This window comes from Cryptotermes secundus, unplaced genomic scaffold (assembly GCF_002891405.2).
Source record: "Cryptotermes secundus unplaced genomic scaffold, Csec_1.0 scaffold305, whole genome shotgun sequence".
NCBI classification, from domain to species: Eukaryota; Metazoa; Arthropoda; class Insecta; order Blattodea; family Kalotermitidae; genus Cryptotermes; species Cryptotermes secundus.
Window position 1 is genome coordinate 23,515 of NW_019734353.1, and position 20,763 is coordinate 44,277.

The following is a 20,763-nucleotide window of genomic DNA, read 5'->3' on the forward strand; positions in this document are numbered from 1 at the left end:
TCTTTGGTGATTTCACAGCCTAATTTTATCCCTGATCCACTGTAAATTATAAAATTCCACAAATATCCTGCGGAATCACAAAGTTCAAAAATTTTAATCCCAAACCGGGAAGCTTTCATAGGAATATACTGTTTCCACGAAAGTCTATCTTTCCACAATAACAAAGATTCATCGACACTTACTTCTTTGCCCCGTATGTACACTTTCTGGAACTTATTTTTCAAATATTCACTTACCGGAAGAATTTTGTACAATTTAGGATCTCTTTTTGCAATTTCCTTATTGGTGTTATCTACAAAATGGAGAAATCTGGTCAGCAATGAAAACCTTTCTTCACTCATTACATTGGGAAAAAATGTTGTTCCTAACATATGTTTCCTACTAAAATACATCATGAGGTTTGGTTTCTGAATTATTCCCATCAGTATAAGGAAACCTAGGAATATCCTAATTTCATTCGAAGTTGTGGGAACCCACTTTTGAAAGCGCTATTTTATTAGTGTCATGGGCAAGAAACTGTCCCGCCAGACAAGTTACGTGACCATATGCCATGGGGCTCCGATAAGAGGATGTCGCAAAGCAGAAAAGGAATAACAGATTCATAAATGTTGACACAGGCGTCAGGCAACTTCGACCCCTAGGTTCGTAACATCGTAAATCAGACACAGCTTCTTTGTCGCCAGTAAGCCAAGCCAGTAAAAAAAAAAATACACACAGATAACAAGCACTCAATGAAAGTTAGCTAACAAATTATCTCTCTGTAAGCAAGTCGGAGTGTGAGTTGGAACAATTCTTTCGTAAGCAGCAGACACCAGATGCTTTGTCCCAAGCAAAGCGAGTAAAAAAAATACCACACACAAACAGATAGCGAGAAATGAAATAAGTCAGTGTTAGCTGACATATACATTCACTGGAAGTACACACATCAGAGCGTAGGCGTAAGGAATTCTTAGTGAAAAGTTTGGACGCAACATATGCGGCGCGCACGCTTACAGCACGGCTTTGAGTGGACACAGACGGTGCGTCGCACACGCTTAGGGATTTAAATGGCTCCGCTAAAAGTCACGCTCAAGGGGTTAACTAGAAATTAACTAATCTGTGAATATGATGATTAAGAGTCCCAGTCCTATATGGATTATTTTCTTTAGCCAATGTCATGAATCCAAAGCAATAGGCAAACACTGCTGGACGTTTTCAGTGCATACACCAGCTTGCTTATCCTGTGAAACCATTTCCTTGAAGAGGTAAAAATGCTGAAGTGTTAGAAGCTTTTCATGTGGTCCTTGGTGCTTTTGAGAAGAGCTCGATTATCCACAAATTGAGAATATATAAGCAGTTGACAGCTCTCAGCTCCATCAGTGGTACTGGTGCACTGATTTGTTGGAAAGGACCCCACCCCAATACTTGTCTGTTCATGTCCTCTGCAGGATCATCAGTGTTATACTTATGTCTTATCAGGGAGTGACATTTTTATAACTTTCTTTCGGATTTCTGACATCAAGCATAATATTCACAGCACATAACGAAGTATGGTTTCACAAGAGTTTCTCCAACCATGTGAGTGGTCTTTGCTCGGCAGTGAAAAGTGACAGCTTGTAAGATGCTTCCACCAGTTCAGTTGTTCCCTAATGAGAATCTCTGATAGTGTCCGGCTTTATATGTTTCAAGCACTTAAGTTTGGTAGCAAGACACTTCTGCATTATCTTTCAGTCCCCTGTGATTTTTCTCCAAATCTTGCGCCAAATGGTCAAGTCACATGACATCATTCCTGAGAATTACATGGCATATGACATGCTTATTTTCAGTGAATGTTAAGACAAGCTGGGTTTAGGCAATATTTGTTACTGCTGGGTTAGTCTGGTTTGTAACACTCCATGAGCCGGTGTTCAGCACCAAAATATGACATGCACATGGATATTTTCTTCTAGGGTCCCTTTATGTGCATCTTAATTTGCTGTCTTAAAAAATTGTAGGGGACTCCAGTACCCCCTGACAACTTTCAGTCAAAAGTGTAATGTGAAACAATTTCAAAGACTCCTGAAATAAAAGCACTGTCAACAAGACTAATGCTATAGTAAGAAACAGAAGATTGTGAAATACTTTCAAAAAATTTTTATATTTGAAATCAAAAGAGTTGTTGTATAGGAGCCCTGGTGCCCTGTACCAAAAGGGTGAAAACAAATTAAAATTTAAAAGAAATTGCGCAATGCATTTTATTTGGCAATTAATAATTCTGAAAAATGTTGAAATGTAGCTTATTTTAATTTGGGTTAATTTTGATGGGTGCTTAGGGAAGACATAACTACAGCTGCAAAAATTTGAGTATTTCAGTTAAATGTGACATCAAATTTCTCACATAGCCTCATCCTGCCAATCCCCACTTTGGGAACTGCTGATCCAGACAATTTATTAAAGTGACTCTTGGAAATGAATTTATGTGAATGAAACTTGCATCTATATGGTGATACTCATGTATGTGCCATGTACATGTATCAGCTTTTATCATATACTTTCAAGAGACTCATATAACGGCCTCTCTTTTGATACTGCCCTTCCCAGGGCCTCTGAAGAAGTTTATATTTTCATGGACTGTGGTTTTCCTTCAGATTCTTTCACTTCTGTGCTGGCCAAGATCTCCAGCTCTTGTCAGAAAAATGCTCCATCTCTTCCTTGCCCAACCATTGCATCTTCTTTTCCTTTCTGGAACAGGTGAATCTTTTTCTTTGCCCTGTAACAGCCTTCCTTCCTCATTCTCTGGCTCTGTTTTTCCCTCTATTTCCGTCATATACTTCCTCATTTATTTATATACGAGCTGAACTTAGTGTAACATGCTGTTTTAGCAAATCTAACAGTTACTAATTAAACATCAGTGCATTTTATTTATTTGTTCATATATTTCATTTCCATATAAAATTTTATCCAATATCCTTCTCTCAAGGATAAGTCCATATATAGATTAAATTACTGGGGTTTTTATGTAACAGATCAGCTACTGATCATATTGATCTGATCTAGAAGTAAACACAGGGAAGACTAAGTGCATACTGGTGCCTCAGCAGCAGAATGCAGGGCAAAACCATAACATAAAGATAGCTAACAGATCCTCTGGAAATGTGGCACAGGTCATATACTTGGGAATGATAGTAAAAGGTAAAGGTAAAGTTGTCCCTGTGCTCAACTAATTGAGCACTGTGCCATGAACGCGTATGGGGGAGTGGATGTATAGATCCGTATTTTCTTGACCTTGGCACTAGCTGGAAATGAGTTTGGGTATGATAGTAACAAATTCAAATTTGATTTAGGCAGAAATTAAGAGGAGGTTGACATTCAGTCCAGAAGCTTTTGTCTTCTCGTCTGCTGTCTTAAAAATGTAAAAATTAAAATATACAAAACTGTAATTTTGCGTGTGATTCTGTATAGATGCGAAACTTGTTCTGACATTAATGAACACAGACTGAGGGTGTTTGAGAACAGGGTGTTGAGAATATTTGGACCGAAAAGAGATGGACGTGACAGGAGGTTGTAGAAAACGGCATAATGAGGAGCTTCATAATTTGTACTCTTCTCCAAGTATAATTAGAATGATCAAGTCAAGGAGGATGAGATGGACAGGGCACGTAGCATGAATGGGGACAAAGCGGAATGCATATAGGATATTGGTGAGAAAACGAGAAGGGAAGAGACCACTGTGACAAGATGTAGGTGGGTGGATAATATTAAAATGAATCTTAGAGAGATAGTATGGTGAAAAATGGACTGGAGAGCTCTTGTGAACACAGTAATGAATCTTCAGGTTCCATAAAATGTTGGGAAGTCTTACTTCTTTCCCCCCCTCCTCCATGGATAAAAATAGCCATTTTAAGGGTCACCATTTCCAATTAGTTATTTCCTAGCCCTAGCCCTGGTCCTCCATTCACAATGTCATGAACCATTTTCCATTTTTCCCATTCAGCTCTTCTAGCCTGAAAATGTAGGTGGCAGGTTCCTCCTTCAAGTACCTGTCTATCAGACAATATACCATATATAATTTCTTTATTAAAACCATCACAACACAACTATATTAAGGTCAGTGCCAAGTTTGGCTCTGCTACGTGTTTCAGCTATTAAGAGCCATCATCAGGCAAATACATGGCTAACTTATATACACCACTAAACTGCAGTACTAGTAAAATTGGATACAATAATATTAGTTATATTAAAATACTTGGCATAAAAATACAATAAGTTAGACTATATCAAACAAAAGTTATAGTATAAAACAAGAATAAAATTCTTCGAGTGATGCTTTACTTCATCGAGTCAGTCGTTGGTTTTTGTGATTTTGTTGTGTTCCCACGGACAAATTGGAATATTCTATATTTTGTGTATATATAATAAGCTGTTTTGGAGGCTCGTGATGTAGATGTAGTAATATTAATTATTTAGTCGGTCCTTCGTCTTACAAAGTATTGTCCATTCTGTAGGGAATGTAAACAACAATCATTCACTTCATATCCTTACAGCCTGTTTCACTCAGGCCCATTCTAATATTATCCTCCCCACTCCATATGCTTCGTAAATGCAAAATTGGAAGTTTGAATTCAATATTGATTATAAAATTTGTTACAGAAATACTCAGAAAGTCAATATCCTTTATCAGCTGTGTCTAATATTAAAGAGGACCTCACATGAACTACATGCATGATCTGGATTGCACATGCATCAGTTGGCTAGGCAAGCTTCATTCATTTGAAGCACATAGACCTGTTGCTAAGAGGGCTGGAAAAGGCTGAGCGGGTGTTGTGGTGATTTGTGAATTGTGGAAATAGTGGTGGCACTGTAACTGCTTGTAGTTCCAAGTTGTGTGTATAAGTGGTCAACAAATCTATTTAACAATCCAGACTCTGTCTACATTCGCTCCTATATGTGACAATATCTTATTAGACTTGGAATTCACTAGTATGTGGAACTGCTGGGGGTTAACTGCTGTTAACTGTTTGGAGTGTCGATACCAAATTATGATATGACAAGTGCAAGAAACTTTAACATTATCTTGTGTTTGCAGGTCCTAGAAACAACAAATAATTACTTATGTATATATGTAAACTAGGGCCTACTTCTTCACATACATGAATATACCCTTAGGTTTAGTGTAGTCTTCGGCATAGTAAGAGAAGAGGGTGCTATTGTTTTGGAAATACCAAGTTTTCTTTCATAGACTAATTAATTAACTTCTTTCTGACATGTTGCTTTATAACACGAAACAAAAATTAATGCTGGAATTTTGTAAAAGAATTATAAACATGCAGGGTTTCTCTGTCCGTTGGACAAAAAGGATTCCCATCCTGGCGCCCACTGTGTGTGTCAGTACCATGTGTTTAAACTTTCCCAATCTGTTTCTGAATATTTAAAAAGATACATGTTAGTCTTTAGGCCTCCCCAGCGTTTTTTGTTGTGCGGGTAACTTCAGCAAAATTTGGTCTGTATAGCTATAAAGCTTAAAAGCTTTGAAATATGTCTTCACCACCAGTCCTCCAATGTAAAGATACTGTTTTCAACAGCTAATAAAACCAAGTAACGGAAAACCTTACAGATACCAGTTGACTCCTCTAGCTGAATGCTGAAAAATTCACAGATTTCAAGAACTTGCCTCAGTTGTTCATCAGACACACAATCCACTCTTCTAATGACAGTATTTCATAATATAACTATGTCCTTAATTGCACTGAATATTTCAGTTTTATTTTTAAATTCATTAATCACATGCCACAGCTACACATTATATAATTGTATTACTGTTTTCAAAGAACTTTTGTTAGCCAAGATTTCTGTGGCAGCTGCTTTGGCTTTGTTAATAGGCTTCAAATTAGAAAATGCCATTTGACACCATCATAAATTACATTCCAAATCCTCAACTTTGTCTATATATTCTGTTGTTGCAGTATTTACTTCTGTGATCTTTGTGCATGATCATAAAATGTCATGCATCTTTACATTTCTTGCTAACTTGCTAAGTTTTGTTGATACTTCATCCTAGGGTTATTACAAAATGTAGTCTCCAGTGCCACACTTTCTTGATAAGTCCATGAATAGTGCTGACATAGGAAAAATACACCAGGCATGCATGAAAAATAAGTTTAAATTTGTAATAAATATTGGAAATACTGTTGCAATAAAGTGTTTAGCGTTATGTTGGTACACTGGTGACTTTCCCCCTGGCATGTCCTGACTACTTCTGGAATCCATCCAGAGCATGCCAGGGACTGTCTCTGGGATATGAAGCTGTTCACTCACCTCAATCAGATTCATCATAATGGCTAAGCATAGGGCTAACTTTACCTGTGAGTGGTGACGAGTACTACATTCACAGCTGGGGTTATGGGGGGAGACTGACACAATTTCTAGAATAACTCGGCAGTAAGGTGTGGCTCTTTAAAATGTACGTAAAGGACGTCTTGTTGAGTTTTCTCACCCCCAGCCCATAAATGACACAACTGACCGCGAGCACACTAGAAAAAGAGATTACAAAATATTAAAAGAAACAATCGGCTGAACTTCTCTTCGCAATAATCGGACCCTTTCGGCTTCATTGGACCTTTAATGGGGGGGGGGGGGGTTGNGTGTTGGATGATCGGTGGGAGCAGACAGCGGCGTGGTTTGTTACCCTTTGGAGTAACAGTCGATTCGTTCTTCATGGATAGAACCACTATTTTTACACAATGTAGTACACTAAATTAAGTACACCAGCAACAAATAAATTCTCTTCGTTGGAATCATTTTGAAGACAGTTCAAAAATACCTTTGAACAGTCCATACAATTTGTCAGTGTACAACAATAAATTATTATAAATAGTAGCCACGGGAGTTACCTTATCACATCTCACATCATCGAACTGCGAAGGTCCATCCAATAGCCATACTGACAAAACTAACGCCGCATATTATGCATAATGCAACCCGGACTTCCTGTCGGTGGCCAATCGCAGTACTGGCTGAGCTACCGCGACTCGCCTGTAATCACTGGCGGTTATCACGTAGCCAGTTCGGGACAGACCTGCTCTCGTCTCATGTAAGTATCGATCTCCGGTCTTTCCGCTCACCTTGTAAAGCAATAAGCGGCAATAAAATGATAGTCCGCAGAGCTGAGTACCTTTCCTTTCTTATTTTTACTACGTACTGCTAAAGAGTTAAAAGTAAAGCTATCCCTGTAACAGGCCGTGAAGGCCCATAGGGTTGTGAGACGTTGAGGGTCCCACATTTTCTAGACAGTCGGCTCAAAGATGGCGGTAAGTTTGTTAGTCTTACGCGCCGGCAGCGCTTTACTCCCCAGGAAAATTATTTAATTAATTCCTGGTACTCATCCAATGACTTCATCGGGACTTGAACCCACGACCTTCCGGCTTGTGGCATAGTGCCTCAGCTAACTACGCTACCGGTCAGTGGATTTTTTTTCAATTGACCTAAACCTTCCGGCCGCACTATGGCCCTGGGGTCGACCCAGCCTCTAACAGAAATGAGTACCAGGAATTAATTAAATAATTTTCCTGGGGAGTAAAGCGCGTCCGGCGCGTAAGGCTGAAAACCTTACCACCATCTTTGAGCCGATTCTCTAGATCAGTGTTCCGCAACCTTTTTCTACTCGCGGCGCACCGTGAAGTATCCATGACTCAACACGGCACACCAAAATGTTATTCCCCTCAAAAACGCATGATATCAGACAAGTAATATAAATACGTAACGTGATCACCTTATTACTATAGTATTATTATATTGTTATTTTATTATCATTAAACAGAAATCGACTCGTGCATTTATTAACAATTAATGAACTTTAATTCACTGTAGAGTGTAGAAAATACATTTCTATTACTATTAAAGTAAATACAGTAATTCTACTCATACTCTCAGTGATACTGAGGCTGCACACAGGCGACTGATCCGTGGGGGAATCGTTGACAACGCAAGTCTCATTTCTTCATCAATGGATTTGGACCGCTCCCTCTTTGATGTCTTAATTTCAGAGAAGCCCAGTTCACACAAATATGTAGTTGAAAATGGCAATAACACATTAACTGCCATCTCGGAGATAGCCCGGTATCCACTCCTTATTGCCAACCAAAACGTATCCAAAGGCACTTCGAGAAGTTTTAGTTTCAATGTTCTGTCTGCTTTTGAATCTGCGAGTTCCTCTTGTATATTAATCGGAAGATGTTCTGAATTCACAACAAATGGATCACGAACCCGGTCGAAATCTTGTACACTCTCTCCAAAATACTTATTGAATTTCTGCTGCAGCATTTCTAAATGTTCTTTAATTGTGTCCATCACCACTTTATTGCCGTCAGCAAGTGGCCATACAGTCGGGGACATCTCAAACGACCCATCTGTAATTCTCTAACTAGCAACCAAAATCTGCGAACTACTTCAGAGCACAGCTGTGATAGAACTGAAACAATTGTAAAACGCGGGATCTCTACTCTTCAAAGGGAAGAAGTGACACTATACCGACTTATTTTTGAAATATTTATAATTTTAAATGAAGTCCAACAATCGGTGGGTGCATCGTTACAGGAAGAAAGTCATAAAGTTGAAGAAGCTCTAACTTCTAACAAACAGGGGCAAATACCGAAACAGCGTTATGAAAGACAGGAAAACCCATGCAAATCCGTGCAGTTTTAGGAAAAGCACGTTCACAGATCATGCTGCAAGCATATCAAAGAAGCTGCGTAGATGCGAGAAAAATAAAAATAAATCAATAATGAAAACTATGATATAACAATTGTGAGTAAATAATTTACGTATAATTTCTTAGAATACAACATTACTGTACATAAAAATCACAGCACGTAATAAAACAAGCATCATCTTATTTAATCAGTGCAGTGGCTGAGAATAAAATACAAGCATATGAAACACGGTAGCAGGGATAAAATAAAACGAATACAATTCGACAGTTAATTTCTTACAATAGGTAAAAGTTCGCGTCACACCTTTCACCTTGTGACGGCACACGGGTTGCGGAACACTGGGCTAGACGACCGAGGAATTGGAGTTGGAATCCCTGTAGGGGTAGAAGATATTTCTCTTCTCTCTAACAGCCAGACCGACCGTCGGCCCCACCCAGCCTCTTATCCACTGGGTACTGGGGCTGTTTCCTCGGAGGTAGAGTGGCAGGGGCTTGAAGCTCCGCCGTTTCGTGCCGAGGTTGGTGATGGTGGAGCTACCTCCACTCGCCCATACATCTTCATGGCGTGGTGCTAAGTAATTAAACACGGACAGATTTACATTCCCGCTGTTGAAGTAGTATCATTTGATGGTTCCCAGCCGTAGTTACAGATAGCTCCACCAGATGTATCCGTGCCCAGTAATTTTTTTTTTTCGTCTCTGCGTAGTTCAATGCTTCTGCACGCATGCTTATTCGTTTATGGCGTGCATGTTGGTTGTTGCATGGCATGGCGCCGTTTTCTTGCGTATGTCTCCGGTTTACTGCATTTAAAATACATAGCGTAAGGTTTCTTTAGTCTTGAGCATACCATGATTTATTTTGTAGAATCGTGATACATTCCATTTTTGATCAACAGAGGAAGTGAAATAACATTATCTGAATGTAGGCAATATGGATGTAGTTCGTGGTGTTTTATATTTCATATTTTACGGGTGTATTTATTCATTATGTTAACGGGAAGATGTAAAGTGGATGTTAACATTGTGTTACATGTGTGAAAATTATTTTGTGTATAGACAGTTTGTCGTGAAAGAATTTTATGAAGATTGGTATAACAGGTGTTCAGTCCTGGTCCGTTACCAACCTACACGGTGAGTGATAACGTAGGTCATAACGTTGCCTATTTGCGCTATCAGAATCAGCTGCCATGAGTCATTTCAGTGTTTTAAATGTTAATCTTTATATCGTATCTTTCAAAATATGTCGTTAGCTTGATTAAAATACTACAATAAACGAATGATCGGTATGACCATCTTTTTACATCTTCGCACTTTGAAGTAAATTGGTTGAATCTAGGTCATAACAAACCGTTACACGAGGATGTATTTAAAAATTGTTTTCATTATTATTATGTAATGTATCTTTTGGCTAAAAATTTGTCAGATGTCCTCCATGGATCAGCATGTATATAATTGCATCTTTTATAAGACTGTACTTGCAATATTACATATATGCAGGTGCACACAGTTTGCAGATTATTATGTGGTGGTGGTGGTGATGGTGATGATGGGTTTGTGGTAAAAACATGTAGTGTATAATAAGAAATAAAGAATCAGAAGGTTTTTACTGTAAATTTTTTGACACTTTATCTTGTGGCAGAGAAGCAAACATGAACAGGATGCAGTCTGATAGAATTGGTTGAATGATTTTTGTCTTTTTGTACTGTTGACTTCCATGTCATTTCAGGAACATATTTAGTATGGTATATTGAGTTCTTGGGAGGAAATTCTGAAGTTAATTTTTATGCCTAATGCCATGGAGCTGAACCTTTCTTGAGAAGCTGACACTTGTGCAGCTACTCTAGAACTTGGAAACCGAAGGTTTATTACCATGTTAGGAAGAGCCCTCCACTGGTCCCTGTCCTGAGATACATGAATCCAGTCCATACCACCTCATCCTGTCTCTAAGATCCATTTTAATATTATCCACCCACCTACATCTTGGTCTTCTTACTGGCCTCTTTCCTCCTGAATCTTCCACCAGTGTCCTACATGCATTCCTCTTCTCCCCCATTCTTGCTACGTGCCATACCCAGCTTATCCTTGACTTGATCATTCTGATCATGTTTAGTGAAGAGTACAAGTTATGAAGCTCCTCATTATGTAGTTTTCTCCAACTTCCTGTCACTTCATCCCTCTTTGATCCAAATATTCTCCTTAGCACCCTGTTTTCATACACCCTCAGTTAGTGTTCCTCCCTTAATTTCAGACACCAAGTTTAACACCCATACAGAACCACAGGCAAAATTATAGTTTTGTATATTCTAATTTTTATGTTTATAGACAGACGAGAAGACAAAAGGTTCTGGACTGAATGGCAGCAAGCATTATCCGAGTTCAATCTCCTCCTGAATCATGTTTTGATTTGTTATCGTTGTCCCCAAAGATCTGAACTGTGCCACATTTTCAAAACATCTTTATGTCATAATTTTGCCTTGCTATCTGGTGATGAGACAGCAACATATTCTTAGTTTTCTTTGTGTTTATTTCTAAACCAACCTCCTTACTAGTATCATTTAACATTTATGTATATTGTTGTATTTGAGCATCCTGTTGCATTGATGTATCACTCATTAACTTCTGTCAGTAATATAACTTAAAAGTATCTATGTTTTTCTTTATGGTGTCTGTGCTTATGTACTAAGGAAAATATACTAGATTCAGTAAAGTCTATAAAAAATGTTTTAAGCTCAAATAATACTTGCCATTGCTTCATAAATATGTTTTCAATCTACTAATCACTTCAGAATATGCAGTTATTAGACTTGCAGGATGCTTTGTACATTACTGTCACAAATTAGAAAAAAATCAAACACTTGAATATTTTTCCATGTTGAAGATTAGAGATCTTGTTTTTCCAAGACTTTTTAAGGTGGAAAACTCTGCCAAATTTGAGTTTGTCTAAGATAACTTTCCAACAAGATTAACAGTTCCTGTTCAAAGTTTCAGTTATATGTCTTTTAATGAAAAGTTGTGGTAAAAATCTGAGAAGCTGTGAATTTAAGGAAATGCCAGAACTTATGTTTGAGTTATTTTTATTCCTGTTACAAATGCCTGCATTGAAAGACTACTGCCATAATGGAAAATATTTATAGTGGTAGAAGGAATGGAATGAAAGTAGAATTGGTGATGGTGGTGACTTGTGTAAAAGAAAATTGTGGCATGGCTTGCTGAGGAGCATGTTCATTTGTAAGCCACAAAATAATGGGACCACTACAGATACTATATATATATATATTTATTTATTTATTAATATGGTGTTGGACAATTTTTTGCCTTAATTACAGTCACAGTTCTTTTTAGAATGGACTGATAAAAGTTTTGAACAGTCTCTAGCGAAGTGTTATTCCATTCATCTTGAAGAGCATCTTCAAGTTGCTTTAGGTTAGAGGTGGGAATCTGTTCCTCACTCTGGTCTCCAAAAGTGACCAGAGTGGTTCAGTGATGTTCAAATCTGGTGATTGTGCTGACCAAGGAAGATGTTGAAGTTCATCTTCATGCTCTTCAAGCCATGACTGAACAGTTCCAGCTGTGTGAAGGGGAGTATTGAATCTTAGAAACATGTATCATTTGAAAATAATGTCTAGAACATGGCATGCACTTGATTACCCAATCTCTCCCCATACTCTCTTGCAGTAATTCTGCCATGAAGTGTAATACTGGAACCAACAGAATACTGTACCACGATATTGCTGTCCAAACCATCACAGAACTTCCCTCGTGTTTCACTGTTGGAACTAGGCATTCTGGATTGTAGGCTTCCTTGGGTGGTTTCCAAACATAAACTCATCCTAATGTGGGGAACAGATGGGTGACTCATCTGACCATATCATGTGCGCTTTTCCAGTTGTCTGATATCCAGGTTTTATGGTCGTGACTCTATCATTTATGCATGTGAGCATTACTTTCTGTAATCTGAGCTTTAGCAGTTGCAGTCCTACTGTGAATGCTGGATTTGTATAGCTAACATTGGATAGTTTTTGTGGAAGCAAAGTCTTGAAGATTATATTCAATTATGCTGTCACCTGTGCTGCAGTAGTTATGTGATTTTTCGAAACAATCCTTCCCAGTGATCTCTTTCTATCAAATGTTGATTTTTGGCCACCGTTCCTCTTTGCTGATGTTGCCTCAAGGTTTGTAATTTGTCATAAGATGACGGCATTAAAATTGCTTTTTTCATTGGTATGCTGGACATCCTGTTGTGTGTAACACTAGTATGTGGTATATCCGTCAATCAGAACTTTTATTTTATTTTAAGTTATTTATGTTTAGTGAAAAGTTACTACGCTTCATGTTTCAGCCGTATCAGACTATCATCAGGCATTTTATTAACAATAATGTGTGTCACTGTTTGTTACCAAACTGCTTGTGCTCTGGATTTGTTGCTACTGCTCTTGGCATGCAAAATACAAAACAGTAAATATAAATACATATACATACAAATACACACAGGTTACGGTGTTTAAATGTATTAAAATTGTTATCAATAATTAGTAAAGTTCCTGAAGTACTAATAGTTTATTAGTTTTTGTTAAACTGGTTTTAATGCTGTACGGAACTATAAGGTTTATTTTGCACTCTGTCCATCGTCTGGTATATATAAGACAAAAAACCTCAACGTCCAGTGATTGGGACTAGCTCTTTCTAACGGTCCCAACTGAGTAGGTCCATTTGCCCCATCCACCTGAGGACGGAGACAGATCCAGTGTCTGAAACGTTGTGGGTTTTTGTCTTATATATACCAGATGATGAATAGAGTCCAAAATAAACCTTACAGTTCTGTACAGCATACACCATCGTCAGAATCCTTTCAAGTCTATTTGTTTTAAAGCATTTAAACATTGTAACCTGTATGTATATGTATTTATAAGTACTGTTTGTATTTTACACGATAAGACCGACCAGTAGCAACGGATCTGTTGCAGAAGCAGTTCAGTAAGGAATAGTGACACATACTGTTGTTTATAAAACGCCTGATGTTGGCCTAAACGACTGAAACAGGTAGTATAGTGGCTTTTTAATAAACATCAATAAAAGTTATGATTGACAAATCCCTTTTGTTTTATTGTCTTGGAAATTGTAAGACCGGTTTAAAAATGTATGTAGAATCAGGTGTGCTTTACATGTTTTCCTACAGCCCTTGTTCAAAACATGTTTCACTTGGATAAAATTTTACTAGTTATGCACCAGATTCACACAGAAATGCACGTGTGTCTTCATGTAAAGTGCCTGTTGTCTAATTTTACCCAATGCTGGAATGCGCCAACAAATCGTAATACAGTTCTCCGGTATAACCTTTCATGTCCATTCTGTAGATTATGAGATATTGCATGTAGAAGGATATAGTAGAGCTAATTTTCACAATATTTCATTGCAGTGTTGTCAGAGAATGGCAGATAATGTATAATATCTTGTAGATACAGGGATGTTGATATAGATATGAGCATATCGTGATTAGGGTAAGTTCTACAGAACATGCCAGCTCAGTGTGTGTTGGTCAGAAGATAAATTTCATAATAGAAAAATAGGACTGAGGTGAGAACTAGATTGAATTGATCTATGGTCAAATTTATGGTGAACTATGGTGCTGGTGTTGAAACGTCAGTTCTATCAGAGCATCAGTGTTAACTGGTTGTCTCAGTTGAAGTTTTAATTTTATTAATCTTTACATATTTAAATTGAGTTACTGTAGCAGGAAGTGCTGAAAATGTTTGCCCATCATAGCTAGTTTCTAATAAGGTCTGGTTGACAAGAATTACAAATGAAATCTAGATATAAGTGATGAAAACGTAATACTTAAAGCCTAACAATAAATAATACAAATTTCCTGATTACTGACTTGAAGCTTTCACGTTGGTTAAATATCAATTTCCGTAGATGATACTGGGAGGAGTATATTTCGTGTTGCCGGTGTCACTCCTGCCCCAAGTCTGTGCGTCTGCCATGTTCTTATTACATATTGTATAAAATTTAGTAAGTATATTGATGTTCATATCAAGTTTGGTGCAAGTCAGTAAGATAGTTCAGAAATTTAAAGAGGGGGACGCAACATGGCGATTTCATGAGCCTGCTTTCTTTTCTTAAGAAAGAAAAAGAAGGTAAAATACGAACATTGTGCCACATTGTATATTTCACAACTACTGTGTATTGGTAATACGTGCAAATATAGATACCATATATCAAGAAAAGTTAATTATCGGTGTAAGTTTGTCGGGCGGGTGTATTTGAAGGCGTCCCAGGATTCTTTCTTCAGTCGTAAGCAAAATTACATTCACTTCGGTGTTAGGCGTAGCGGCAACGCTTCTTACGTGGAAGTTAGCAATATTCCAGTTGCGACTGGAACCAGGTTTCCCATAGGCCAGCATATAGCTGGGATATGCCATTAATTAGGCGACGGTCGTACCGTCTCGATCCGTATATGATATTTTACCGTGTATAATGATGAATGACCAAAACACTGACTTTTAAGTAAGGGATTATGTTTTGGAACCTGCTAGTACGTCTAGTGTGCGCACGCGTGCGCCTGGTCAGATGTCTCGGGGCAGACAGGAGTGGGCTGTGTACTGGATGACAGTTGACATTAGCACAACAGGCTGTAGGGGGAGTGCCAATCAGCGCTTCTACGGTTGCACTGTTTATTGTAAATTTGGCTGCCAGTGGAATGAAGAATCATGGGGAATGTCTTTCAAAAGGTGAGATTGTACGATACTCCATATACTGCGGCCTTCAGAACCTTTGCGCCTCGAGTAACAATGTTTAAAATTCGTTGTTCCGTCTACTGTTGTTTTCACCTTGAAGTACCCTGTGTCTGCGTTTGAAATTTGAATTACTTGGCAGTGTATTTGTGTCGCCTTGATTTCCGAACAGGAGAGATGGACGAGTCGTTTGGCAGTGCGGAATCAATAGTGCAGTTGTGTAGAACAACGAACTACATGTAAAGTTTACCATACTAGTACAGATTGTTACGGTATATCGAACTGCATTTTGGTCTTATTTCTGAAAAACAAGCACGTTTTGCGCCCCTGCTTTGAAGCAACGCCGAGTTGGTGGTCTGATTTTAAGTTTGGGACTTAAATGCGGAATATTATAACGTAGTAGATTTGAGTACGTGTTTGGCGTCATCTGCTGTTAGAAAATTATACCGGAGAGTATGAGAGGAAATTACTGATTGATAATTACTGTCACACAACTTGCAGGAAAGCAGGCGCTTTTGTTAGAAATGGCTAATTAAATAATTTTGGACGTGAACTCCTCCTCGAAGGACAAGTTTAAATGATTACTAGTATGTGATATGTCCGTCAGTCATAACTTTTTATTTTCAATAATTGATTATTGAAAATAAGAAATTGTGATTGATGGATATACCACATACTGGTGATGCAACAGGATATCCAACATACGAATGAAAATAAAACGATTACAACTAAATCCAAGCCGCTATTGGTGTGAGCATATTAAAATGTCTCATGAACGTGTTATAAAAATTAACTCTGCTACACGTGATTAGGACTTGCAAGTACAGAAATAAATGCATAATGGGGGGGGGGGGTTGTATGCATGTTTCGTTTCAGAAACGAAACAGGCTTCAATTCGATTGTGTGTTGTAGGTCTGCACTAAAATTACCTGAATATATTAATTTTGGTTAATGTCACTACAGTAGAATCTCTGCTTTATGTGGAGTTATGATAGAACTAGTTATTTTTAAGGCGATGGCCCATCGTGCGAAAAACAACGAGCACGCGAAATAAAATGTGGATCTGATTAAGACTGACAACTTGTACCAGAAGCTTTATCGATATAGTGACTACTCAAAATGTGCGAAAATTATTCTTCACCACTCATTGTTATGATGTGCTGTGCAGATAACGCGTATGGAAAGTATAGGCTATGTGCCTTAAATTTGGAGTACTGTACACGTTAAAATCAAATGTTAATTTGTTTAAACGTGTGGTACATTGATACAGAGTAATACATCCCCGTACAGATATTCATTGTTGGCCTACGAAGTTCAGTCTCTATTTTTATTGTATACAGAAAGCTAAATATATTGTCTTTTCGTAGTATACAACACACATTCCATGAATTGGTTTGAAAAGGTAAGCAGTCCACGTGTTATTAAACAAATATGATAACAGTGAAACTAATAATAAATTAATGTCTGACCTCTTGTCATACCGAACTGTTTTGTTCGTCAGCCTCCTCTGCTCGCACTCCCCTACCTCAGAATTTCTGTAGTTACATCGGATTATCCGGTCGTTATGGAGATTCTGCACCTAGAAAAAGTGTGTTGTATTTTGCTGATGTGCATGTATGTACCTCAGTGAGGCAGCAGACGCTGTTGCTATGGCGCCTGCCTTGACATTAGGCAGTGATATTCGCTCCTGCCTTCCTTGTTGTGCTGTTTTCTCTTGGCAAGACGAATGAACGCATACGCCGCAAATAAGTTGGCCGACACTGAAGACATCCGTTGGGGTGTGGCAGTCCTTCAGCTCTGTCGGGAGGGAGGATATCATGTTTACACCCCTTGAGATGGGGCAGACTTGGCAGACACGTGGGCATATGCTGGGAGGTGTCCCTTCGCTTGTTTGTACGCAGTGTGATGTGCCCTTTACTGTTTGACATGTAAGGGAGCGCCCTCTTTATGAATGCTAAGCTCCCCGTCTCCAGGACGTGTTGTGCTGCATAATACTATGGGATGATCTCCGTAACGTTTCTTTATAATGTGGTATTCCTTCAGGGTGTAGGGGTTAACAAGGTTGATTATTCTCCTTTTGTGGCATTTGCCTTTATCGTTCTTTTAAGATCTCACTGATCCATATAGTCCGTTTTATTACGATTCTCTGTGACTATATCAAATGCCAAACGAGAGTTTTGTTTCTGATGATTTCAAAAGCTACATGTTCCGGCGTAAATCTTGTACCCTTTTCGGATATTTTCTGTTTAATGTGTAGAGAAAATTTTGCATATTTTGAGTAGTGTTCCTTATGGACAAAAACGGTTATTTATTTGTTTGGTTTAGTACGAATAGGTAAACTGTATATAGCGGTCACCATTGTCTCTCCGGGCAGCGGCTTCTCTGGGCGGGTGAGCAACTAACAGTGGTCGGTGGCATAGGTAACTTATCACTTGGGGCGAGGGCGCACCAAGGAAACTAGCAACCGCAACCGCAATTTCCGGCGACTGGTTTCCAAACTACCAGGCGCACACTGAGGAAACTTACGTTTGATTAGTTGCTCACACCATCTTAAGTGGATATGTTCGTCTGACCTAATGCATGATTGTATTTTTTTTAATTTCGTGCACTTACCTTATGCAGTGGAAGATAATAATACTGATCCTGTCATAATATGGTGGTACTTGAGACCAGTTGAGACGGCGTCAGAAGAGAGGACGACGACCATAATGAAAATATTTGGATGTTAATTTGAATTAAGCTCAGTTTATTTAAATCAGGAAATATCGTGTTCACACGCGATGCTGAATTTTGACATACAGTGCAACAATTTAAACAAGAAGACACCTGATGATGGCCGTATTTAGACGAACCATGTAACTTGGAAGAAGGGTGACCATATACGTTCTATTTAAGACGGAAATATATGTGAAGTAAATGATATGTTAAGGCAACAAGATGCTTAATACAATATTAGGAAAAGAAATCATTGGGTTGCATCCGTTCTTTTGTGACAATATAAACTGAGACGCTTATATTGTTTAGAAAGAACTTAACCTGGATCCAGATTCCTTAGTCTATTGAGAAATTCTTTCCCAAGCCAAATCTAATTTGTCCTGCCTAGCACAGTCTGGGTAGCATTTGTCATTTATATCAGGCTCTTGCTGCACAACAAAATTATCAGTTTCGTCAACCTTTCGTGCCACCTTAATAAATAAACTAATCACCGAAACGCGTTATAGAACAGCTGACACTAGGAAACCACGCGGCAACGCAATTGTGAGGAGATTGGCATTTGGTTCGTGTCCTTTATACTGCCTCTTTTTAAAGGAAGCTGAGCGTCTACCACGTCAGTCACACTGGACGGAGCTGATAACCTTTTACAAGAGTGTTTTTGTTTATAATATTGTAGCATGTAAACATCCGTTACTAGGTTACGGTACAGTAAACAGTCTATCAGCTTAACAAGGATTGCACACGCAACAGTAGGACAGCTGCGGGAAGCGGTGTTGACAAGCGGTGCTGCCATGGGCGTACAGTGCTGCTGCAATGGAACACGTGATAGCACGCCACCCACATCAACAGGAAAGGTGTTTTCTGTTGGATCCGCTACGAGGTTGTATCACCCGCAGAGTTGAGCTCAGTCGTCAAGCTAATAGTCTTAACCAAATTATCATCAAGGCAGAGTTATACAGAGCTCAGACTGCCCTTACACAGTGCTACAACTGCCAAAACTTTGGTCATGTTTGGGCCAACTGCAGGTAACCCCCCTTCATGTTTATAGTGCGATGGTGGCCACCTGCATAGGGAATGCCCCGGAAAGACAAATACAGAATGTAAACCGAGCTGCTGCAATTGCACCGCAGTAGGAGAGAAACCTCACCCAGCATCATATGGAGTCTGCAGCCATGCGAAAGGAGAACTGCTAAGGAGAAGAGCACAACAAACTCCAAAGTATTCCTTTCGGAGGACGTTCTTTTCTCAGTTCACCTCGTCAGAGCAGTCCTGTGCACCTCTTCTGCGTCAAGACACCAGCAACCACAGGCACCGCAGACAGATGGAAAAAGCGTGCTGCCCCCCATGCAGCAGCATCTGCCACAACAGGGAATTCAGAAAACAGGTCTGTTAGTACAGGCTCCCAGCACGTTAAAAGTCGCCACTGTAGCGCAACAGATCATGACAGAGCTCAGTGAGACTGTGTTAGAGAAAGACAAAATAATGTTCATTACAAAAATGGTACTTAGGTTAATAAGCAAAATGGCTGCTAGAGTTCATAGGCCGCTCAAAGTCATAGAATTTAATGCTGGCTCAGTGAACAGCTGAAAGACTTACATGTAGATGTGGCTCTGGTCTCAGAGACACATGTAAAACCCCATGAGAGGTTCTTTATCCCAAATTATCATTTTTGTCGGACTGCTCGCTTCCCCATAACCATGTTGACCTATGTTATATGTATGATACGTACAATTGGCAAAGGCGAAGCCTATTCATAAGGGACAAACCCATCCTCTCGTCAGAGGTGTTACGTAAGGTCTATGACCGCAAGGGTTCAGTTGCAAAAAAAAAAATCTTTGGTCGTGATCTCAAGGGGTTTGGCGTCAAGACGAACTGATTGGCGGTGAACCACCCACCAGGTGTAAAGATCTCTGTCTCAGTCCAGTAAGTGGAGCGGAGTGGAGCTAGAGCTGGTGGAGTGATGTGAGCTGGTTGGTGAGTGATTAAGGCGGCCATACACGTACGAGTCCGGCTCGGCGAGGAGCCGGGCTCGGATAAATTTCACCACACACGGACGAGTTTGGCTCATTGGAACCGGAGCCGAATCGGACTCGCGAGCAAGACTCGTAGGTGTATAGGCCCCCTTAGTCTTGAGTTCGGCAGTTGGAAGCCAGTTAGTTCAGCTCGGGAGCTGCAGTGATATATGCGGCAGCCAGCGTGGACGTGAAGCCGTGGACACGGAAGTTGAGGGATGTACAACGTTGGAAGCCGTTACCAGACAACTGGTGAAGACACAGCAGACTGAGAATACTTAAGTGCGTGCTGTAGTGAACTGCAGAGTGTGTAAATAAGCGATAGGGCTATCATTACTTTTAGTTGCGATCTAGAAGTGTTCAACAAATCCAAACCCCGTCTATAGTCACGCCATAAAATCGTGACAATATGAGTGATACGTGATACGTGAGTGAGTCGTAAGTTTCAACAGTTCGGAAGGCTAAGAACTCAAAACTTACGTACTAATGGTAAAGGTTATTTTGACCACACAAGTTTCGATTCACGAAAGACGCTTGTCGTTATATATCGAAATATTGCCGAATTTAATATTATTTTGAAATGTTATGCAGTCAGTAATTAAGTATACACCTCACGGATGGAGAATACCTGGAATGAA

General features: G+C 39.2%; 1 protein-coding gene and 1 long non-coding RNA gene across 3 annotated transcripts in view; one reads left to right on the forward strand and one right to left on the reverse strand.

Annotated features, from left to right (window-relative positions):
• LOC111868831 overlaps positions 1-6,968 on the reverse strand; it is a 21,009-nt gene extending 14,041 nt beyond the window's left edge. Inside the window, exons 1-2 of the long non-coding RNA XR_002843572.2 lie at positions 6,849-6,968; positions 6,319-6,488 (exon numbers count right to left, since the gene is read on the reverse strand). This is a non-coding gene — a long non-coding RNA (uncharacterized LOC111868831). The remainder of the gene's footprint in view (positions 1-6,318; positions 6,489-6,848) is intronic.
• LOC111868830 (transforming acidic coiled-coil-containing protein 3) overlaps positions 1-20,763 on the forward strand; it is an 87,520-nt gene that overhangs the window by 11,308 nt on the left and 55,449 nt on the right. Inside the window, exon 1 of one of the 2 annotated variants that reach the window (XM_023859845.2) lies at positions 15,252-15,395. The exons of the other annotated variant lie outside the window; for it this stretch is intronic. Coding sequence (XP_023715613.1) covers positions 15,375-15,395 — 21 coding nt within the window. The 5' untranslated portion in view covers positions 15,252-15,374. Of the gene's footprint in view, positions 1-15,251; positions 15,396-20,763 lie in introns of those variants that run through there. 2 annotated transcript variants of the gene reach the window in all.